Source organism: Chrysemys picta, chromosome 4, assembly GCF_011386835.1.
Source record: "Chrysemys picta bellii isolate R12L10 chromosome 4, ASM1138683v2, whole genome shotgun sequence".
Classification (NCBI taxonomy): Eukaryota; Metazoa; Chordata; order Testudines; family Emydidae; genus Chrysemys; species Chrysemys picta.
This window is the reverse complement of record NC_088794.1, coordinates 24,912,128-24,919,999: the sequence shown is the minus strand read 5'-3', so window position 1 is coordinate 24,919,999 and position 7,872 is coordinate 24,912,128. Positions and strand designations below refer to the sequence as shown.

Here is a 7,872-nt window from a genome sequence, read left to right as displayed (position 1 = left end):
GTTAGTCTCTAAGGTGCCACAAGTCCTCCTGTTCTTCTTTTTCCATCCCTGCTATGTTTGCCCCCGTGTTCCCATTTCTGCTGTATGCGTCTCCCATCCCTTTCCCCTGTGCTCCCATCGGTCCTGTGTGCCCCCATCCCTTCCCCTGTGTCACCATCCCTGCTGTGTGCGCCCCCTCAGGTCCCCCCACCCGTGCTGTGGTCTGGTGTTATTCCATCCCGGTCACCCCACCCCGTGCTCCGCAGCTCCGCCATTTCCCCCACTCACTCTCTGCATCCTCCAAGCTGTGCTTGCCCTTTTAAGATGAAGCGAAAGCAGCGCTCCCATTGGCTGCCGGCCCGGAAGGCGGGGCCCCTTCATTGTGGCGGGGCGGAGCCCCAGGACCCCCACAGGGCTCTCGGCCTCAGTTGGTGGGTCTTGGCGCCGATCGCAGCCGACCCCGGTATCGTCCCGTCCCTGTGACCGTCTCCCCCTCCCCAGAGCTGGGAGAGCAGGAAGGGGAACCCTCAGCCCCTCCCTGCGGACGGAGGGGGAAGAGCTGTGGTTTGAGGTTGGCAGCCAGGACTCCTGGGTTCTATCCTGGCTCTGGGATAGGAGCGGGGTCTAGGGGTTACAGGGCAGCCAGGACTCCTGGGTTCTATCCTGGCTCTGGGATAGGAGCAGGGTCTAGGGGTTAGAGCAGTGTATGAGCTGAGGGGTGAAAACATTATCTAGGGGTAATTAAGTGTAATAGTTTTGCCACCTTGGGGTATCTCCCTCAGGCTCTTCTTGGGAGCTGCCCCAGGGGCTCAGACCTTTCCCCACTGACCAACTTTCCTGCTCCCCCCCTGCAGCTAGGAGCCATGGGCAGAAAGCGGCTTATCACCGACTCCTTCCAGGTGGTGAAGAGGCAGCGGCAGGACCCTGACACCAAGAAGGGGAGCTTACAGCCAGGTGAATGCCTGACCCATGGAGGGGCAGGGCCCCAGAAGATGGGCCAAACCCCAGCCTGGCACAGCTGGGGCCCTGGATGGCACAGCCAGATCTTGGGATGCGGGTAGAGCAGGAATTGGGGGTGGCATGGGAGTGGGTGTGGAGCCATCTCAGAAGCTGGGAGATGCAGAGGGGGCAGAACTAGGGTTGCCAACTGTCTACTCACACAAAACCAAACACCCTTGCCGCACCCTTCTTCCAAGGCTCTGCCCCAGCCCCCCGCTCACTCCATCTCCCCCTCTCCCCATCCTCCCTCCTTCACTTTCACCAGGCTGGCTCAGAGGGGTGAGGGTTCCGGCTGGAGATGTGGGCTCCAGGGTGGGGCCAGAAATGGGTTGAGGGTGTGGGAGGGGGCTCAGGCAGTGGGTTGGGGTGCAAGAGGGGGTTAGGGCACTGGGGTGGGGCCAGGGATGAAGGGTTTGGGGTGCAGGAGAGGGCTCTGGGCTGGGGGATGGAGCCAAGGGGTTCAGAGTATGGGAGGAGGCTCCAGGCTGGGGCAGGAAGTTGGGGTGCAGGGGGGTGAGGGCTCTGACTGGGGGTGTAGGCTCTGATGTGGGGATGAGGGATTTGGGGTACAGGAAGGGGCTCTGGGCTGGAGGTTCAGAGTGCATAGGGGGCTCTGGACTGGGGCAGAGGGTAGGGCGTGGGGGGGTGAGGGCTGGGGATGTGGGCTTTGGGATGGGGATGAGGGATTTGGGATGCAGGAGGATGCTCTGGGCTGGGACCGAGGGGATCAGGGCTGGGGTAGGGGGTTGGGGTCTGGGATCAGGGGTGCAGGCTCTGGGCAGTGCTTACCTCAAGCGGCTCCCGGAGCAGCGGCGTGTCCGTCCCTGGCTTCTACACAGAGGCACGGCCAGGTGGCCTTGCATGCTGCGTCCGCAGGCACCACCCCCACAGCTCCCATTGGCTGCAGTTCCCAGCCAATGGGAGCTGCGGAGGTGGCGCTTGGCATGGGGGCAGTGTGCAGGGGGGCCCCCTGGCTGCCCCAGGCTATGCATAGAAGCCAGAGTGGGAACATGCCACTGCTTCCAGGAGCCACACGGCACAGAGGATAGCGGAGAGCCTGCCAGCCCTGCTGCGCAGCACTGCCAACTGGACAAATACCGGCCCAGTCAGTGGTGCTGACTGGAGCCGCCAGGATCCTTTTTCGACTGGGTGTTCCAGTCGAAAACAGGACACCTGGTTTCCTAGGCAGAACCGCTTCAATAGCTGCAGGGTATGTGGGGTGGAGCTGTTTAGAGATGTGCAAGGGAGTGGAGCTGTCAGGGGCTGGAGGAGTGCAGGAGCGGAGCTGTTACAGGGGTGGGGGATGAAGGGGCAGAATTGTCTCAGGGGTTGGGGACATGAGTATACTCTGCTCTGCTCCTGTGCTGCTCACTATCCGTCCCCTCCCCCTCCCCCTTCCTTTCCCTCCCCCAAGTGGTCAAGCCAGGTGTGCAGACTGGAGCCTGACTCAGCCTCAAGCTTTGGGCGGCTCGGTGGCTCAGACCGAGTGGGCTGCGCTCTCAGAGCTGGGGCTGGGTTCAGTCCTGGGGGCAACATTGGGCCTGCAACATACCCCACCCTCCGGGTTAGGGGAGAGCCAGGGGTCAGGGCCGTTGGGGCGGGGGAGATAGACAGATCTGGAGCCCTGGACATTGGGGCGGGGGAGATAGACAGATCTGGAGCCATGGACAGACCCATAATAACCATTGTCACTCGATCTGCCCCTGGCCATTGGGAGCTGGGCCAGCCGCTATTACTGGCCTGTGTTCTCAAGCCGTGCCCCCTCCAGCTCAGCCCTGGGGGGAACAACTGAGCCCGGGGGTTCCCGGTTTGCATTGGGTTGGGGGGGGGGGCTGCTGGGGGGCCTGGGCCTATTTCCACAGCAATGCTGATCAGTCTGTTCCCATCTGCTGCTCAGAGGTGGTGCCGGTCCCAGATGATGCCCCCCCAGGCGGCTCCCTGCACCCAGCCCCATTGGAGATGCTCAAACAGTTCGACCTCAGCTGGGAGTATGGACCCTGCACTGGTGAGAGCCCTGCCCCCTCCATCCTGAACCAGTGAGAGCCCCACCCTTCCCCCCACCAGTGAGAGCCCCCCACTGATGAGAGCTCCCTGTGCCCCACAGGTGAGAGCCATGCCCCCTTCTCCCCCCACATCAGTGACAGCCCCACCCCTTCTGTCCTGAACTGGTGAGAGCCCCACCCCTTCCATCCTGAATCGATGTGTGCTCCTACCCTTTCCCCTCCCCCCACTGGTGATAGTCCCGCTTCCTTCCCTCCCCCCCCACTCGTGAGAGCTCCGCCCCCTATCCCTGCACTGAGAGAGCTCCAGGTGGCTCCTGCTGAGGGGTTGCCAGACCAGCTCATCCCTTGGCCCCTTTGGGGGCAGCATGGGGTGGGGGGGAAGCCCCTGGATCATCCTAGTCACACTGCTCCCTTCCCCATTCCCAGGTGGCCAATGGGGCCATACACTGGGGGATGTGGTGATGGGAGCCTGGCCAGTGGGACATGAATACCATGCCACCTGGTCCACTGCTGCTAAACAGCGCTGAGGGCCTGAACTCTGGGGTAGGGTTGGATAGGAGCTGGTGTCCCTTAGAGGGAAAAGGCCCAGTGTTCTATTCTCTGCCCTCCTGAGCCAACCAGCCCCCCTGGCCTGATCAGAGCCAGCACTCCCCTATAGGGGAAGGACCCACATCCCTTCTGTCACAGATCTGCAGAGTGGGCACTACATCCCAACTTTGAAACAGTCTCTTGGAGGACCCCTGTCAATGTGCCTGACCCTCAGGGGGTCCCACGTTTCCTCAAGGATCTGCCATACAGCCTTAGCATCTGAGACACTGGGCTCCTGCTTTGCATCATGAGCTCTGCCCAGCGAGTCCAACTGAGCCAGATGCCTGGTCAGAGGCTGTCCCCCTCTCCAGGGCCCCAGGCATCCCAGCCAGTGACACTAGGCAGCTTTTCCAACCAGAGCAGGGTTTGTTAGCCTGCAGGCACATGGCTTGGGGAGTTCTCAGGGCAGTGTAGAGAAGCAAAGGTCACAGAGGTCAGCGCCCAGTCAAGCTGGGGTGGATTCCCGTTTGGCTCTGGCTCCCCAAAGCCTGTCTCTTAGCCCAGCTGCCTGGCCCGTCGGTCTGATACCAGAGCTGTGCTGAGTTCCTGGGCTACACCTGCCAAGAAGCAGGTGTCAGATGCTAAGTCCTTGGGGTGCCCGTTGTCTTTCCAGACCCTTCATGGACATGGGCCAGGCCTTTGATGGCAGCACCCAAACACCACGTTTCCTCGTTGGTTCACTTGTCTGGGAATCCCGGGGGGAAGGAAAGGAGTTACAGCTTCCCCCCCACCCATGATCCCCATTTTCTCAGGGCTGGCTCCCTGATCAAAACCTTGGGGGGGGAGGGGCGCAGCACTCCAATCCACCCTGCCCAGGGCTGAGCCTGTTCTGCCATTTTTAAATGAAGCTCTTTAGGGAAGGATCTGTGCAGTACCTGGCACAATGGGGAACCCTGATCTTGGTCGTCATCTGTGCAGTGCTGGCACAATGGGGGTGCACCTGGGCCTTCAGTGGCCGCACGCTCCTGCCACCCCCACTCCACATTAACCTTTCACTCTTGCTGGCAGGGATCACCCGGCTGCAGCGCTGGGAGCGGGCCAAGTCCCTGGGGCTGAACCCCCCTCTCACGGTGCGGGAGACACTGCTGGAGCGTGAGGGAGACCCCAGCTTCATGCACTGGTTGGTTGGGGCCCAGCCCCTTGTGTGTGTGTGTTGCTTTCCCAGCTGCTGCCTAGCAGCATCATCACCCTGGGATAGTAAATCTCCCTGAAACGAGCCCTGCTGCATGTGCGTGGGGGAGAGAAGAGGAATGTGATCAGTCTCCTGGGTGCATCAGCTGAAACTCAGCCCCCACCCCCTTTGCTCCCAGCAGCCTGGCTTGGAAGGAGCTTTGTGCATAGATCTGAGGGACAAGGGGGTTCCACAAATGATCATTGCAGATCTAGGGCATCTCCACACCCCTTTGCAGGCTCAGGCTTCAGGATCTGCTCCCCCGCAACTCCCAGTGGAGAAATGAACCCTCTTCCCTTGCAGTTGTGAAGCAATGCTCCCCCTGCAGTGACACCTGCCAGAGTTTGCAGAGAGCCTAGACCCACAGCTCCCACATAGGAGAGCTGCCCCAGCATGTCAGTGGGGCATTAATCCTGAAACCTATTGAGGGTGATTCAAAGGTCAGTACAGTTGGTGCCTGCGCTGACTGTGAGGAGAGAGCGCCCCCTACTGAGCCCCTCACCCTGCAGCACAGCACTCCCTAGTGCTGCACTGGAGCGTTGGGGCCAGCAGCGACTACGGAGGGAGAGTGCCACCAGCTGAGCCCTGCACCATGCAGCCCTTGGGGTTTCCAGTCCTGCCTTGGGGCTCAGAGCCTTTGGCTCTGAGGGCTGGGCAAAGAGAAGGAAGAAATGAAGGGATTTGAGGGGGGAACAAGAGATCTGAGCTCCCACCCCTCTGCTGCAGGCTGGCCATCCCTGAAAGTCAATAGTCGTGGGACCCAGCCGTGTCATTTCCCTAAATGAACCGTAAAATTGTGTCTCCTGCAGACCTGCCACAGCAGTGCTGAAGGGAACCAGCTGCATTCCAGGCCTTCCAGCCCTGGCTGGGCCCCGTGGGGAGGGGGTGAGGTACAGGATACAGAGCCAGGGACCCTGGGGAGTAACTGTATTCTCTCTGCCTTCCTCTGCAGCCTCTGGCATGACTACCCACTCTGAGATGAGGCATGGCTGGCCCCGCCATACAGCAAGGAAAGGAGAATCATGCTGCCGCCCGGACCCCACAGCATTTACTCTGGTTCCTGATTGGAAAATAGCTCTGTGCTTGTATTAAGAAGGGGGGCGTGTTCCCCTGGCAATTGGGGTATGGAGTGCCCAGGGCCCACATTGGATGGGCAAACCCAAGTCCTGGCAACCCTAGACCAAGCTTTGCTCTGTCCCATCAGCTGCTGAGGTCCATATCCCAGATTAAAGGGCCTGTTTGAGAACTTCTGAGGCTTGGTGAATTCTAGACCCTGGGGTAAGGCAGGTGCAGGAGGGTCAAGTGCCAAAGCATGAGTGGGCCGCGTCTCTTCTGAAAAGCCTAGGTGCCATGGGGAAACAGCTCTCCGACTTCAGTGCAGACACAGTCCTTCTAGAGATGGGTGGGACAAGCAGCCACCTTTGGGGCCCGCATGCCCTCTAGTTAGCTTTGCTCCAAAACACTGAAGCTTGCAGCTGGTCTGGACCCTTACGTCCAGCTAGCCTTCCGCTCTAGAACCCCCTAGTATCCAACTAGTGCTGCTGTGTTGGAACCATGGTGTCTCCTAATGTTCACTCACCTTGTGTTGTCCAGATAGCACAGGTAGTCTAGAACCATAGCATGGCATGCATTCTAGAAGCCAATTGCAGCCAGCTAGGGCATATGCAATTTAGACCCACAGAGCGATGGTGTGACCAAATATGGCATGTGGTCTAGAACCATTCAGCTATGCCATCTGCTCTGTAACACCATCTTGCTAATGCACATATTCTAAATCCATTTGACACCAGGCTCACCTGCATGCAGAAGCAGATTTTTCTCTATGCAAGGCACCAGCTCCAGAACATCAGTGCACCTGTCTGGTCTAGAACATTTTCCTGTGTGGGTCAGCTCCAGCACACACCTGTTCAGCTCTAGTGCCTGTGAGTCTAAAATCACACTGTGGTGTCTTGTCTTGTGAGAGCCTTTGCGGGCCCTGAGCACAACAAGTCATGGCCTGGGGCGTCTGGCCCTGTAGGAGTGACAGCACACCCAGCAGCTACAGGTGTAATTGTGTGACTTCTCCACACACAGGGGCAAGTGAACCCCAGCCTCAGTGCATGAACCCCTGCCCCAATCACAGGTCAGCAGGAACCCCCAGGGAAGACGTGCTCATTGGCCCAGGCTACTCAGTCTGGAGCTGCCCAAACCTCAGTGCAAAAAGAGCATTGTCATCCAATGATGCAGAGTGGGCCTGCGGGGGGGCTTCTCCCTTGGCTCTGGCCCCAGGGTGGGGGACTGGCTGCCTCTGGGGAATGGGAGACAGTCTTTCTCCGCTAGGGGCCCAGATTGTGCATGGAGGGCCCCCTGTGTCAGCCCTGGTCAGGCCTGGGGGATGGCTGCTGGCTCTTGGCTTTGCTCAGTGCAGCTCCATGGGCTGAGCTGGGCTGAAGCTAGAGCAGGCTGGCCTGTTTGGGGTTAAACATTCATCATGTACCCTCTCTCCCAACCTCTGCCCTCTCCGCCATGGGGAAACAGAACCACCACGCAGGGAGGGGGCTGCCTCCCCAGGCCTGCCAGTCCCCTAGGCACTGCCATCAAGCGAGCACCATGCGGTGAGCCTGTGGTGGGGTGGGTGAGGGAGGAAGGAGCTTCAGAGCTGGTGAGGGGGAAGGGGAGTAGATAGGACCCAGCCACCCCAGTGTGGGGTAGGGGGGCTCAGCCAGTGCAGGGGCAAGGAAACCCTGGAGGCCAACCGCAGCAGCGAGCTGTCTCCCTAGTGCCTAGGAGTCAAAGCTGGGTGGCTGCTGGCCATGGGCCCATGTGGGTGGCCAGCAGCTGCAGCACCTCAGTTGGGCGAAATCTCTGACCAGAGTGGTTATGTCATCAAAGGGCAGGGGCAACCCCAGACAGATATGCCAGGAAACCAGAGCAACCCAGTCACCAGCCACATCCTGCTCCCTGCAGCACCCTCTGCTGGGACAGGTGTAGCCGGGAGCTCCCCCCACAGCCAGTGCTCCTGCCCCACTCCCTGCAGCGTCCCCTGCTGGGAGCCACATTCCCATGAGGCAGGGCAGCTCAAACGATCAAGCACTGAGATTAGTTCATTGTGCGCCTCCACCTGGAGCTAACAGTTCGCAAGGGGGCAGCGAT

General features: G+C 60.0%; 1 protein-coding gene across 1 annotated transcript; it reads left to right on the top strand.

Annotated features, from left to right (window-relative positions):
* The first annotated feature begins 353 nt into the window (after nt 1-353).
* On the top strand, nt 354-5,986 carry POLD4 (DNA polymerase delta 4, accessory subunit). The gene is made up of 5 exons (XM_005280521.5): nt 354-550; nt 834-933; nt 2,876-2,983; nt 4,578-4,689; nt 5,693-5,986. The coding sequence occupies exons 2-5, from the start codon at nt 843-845 to the stop codon at nt 5,715-5,717; spliced, it is 336 nt and encodes a 111-aa protein (XP_005280578.1). The 5' UTR covers nt 354-550; nt 834-842; the 3' UTR covers nt 5,718-5,986.
* Nucleotides 5,987-7,872: the final 1,886 nt, after the last annotated feature.

Excerpts from the sequence above, each read along its gene's own strand:
- POLD4 (XM_005280521.5), top strand. The coding sequence starts at position 843 with ATGGGCAGAAAGCGGCTTATCACCGACTCCTTCCAGGTGGTGAAGAGG. Across the intron at positions 934-2,875 it reads GAAGGGGAGCTTACAGCCAG|AGGTGGTGCCGGTCCCAGAT; the intron begins GTGAATGCCTGA and ends TCTGCTGCTCAG. Across the intron at positions 2,984-4,577 it reads GGAGTATGGACCCTGCACTG|GGATCACCCGGCTGCAGCGC; the intron begins GTGAGAGCCCTG and ends TCTTGCTGGCAG.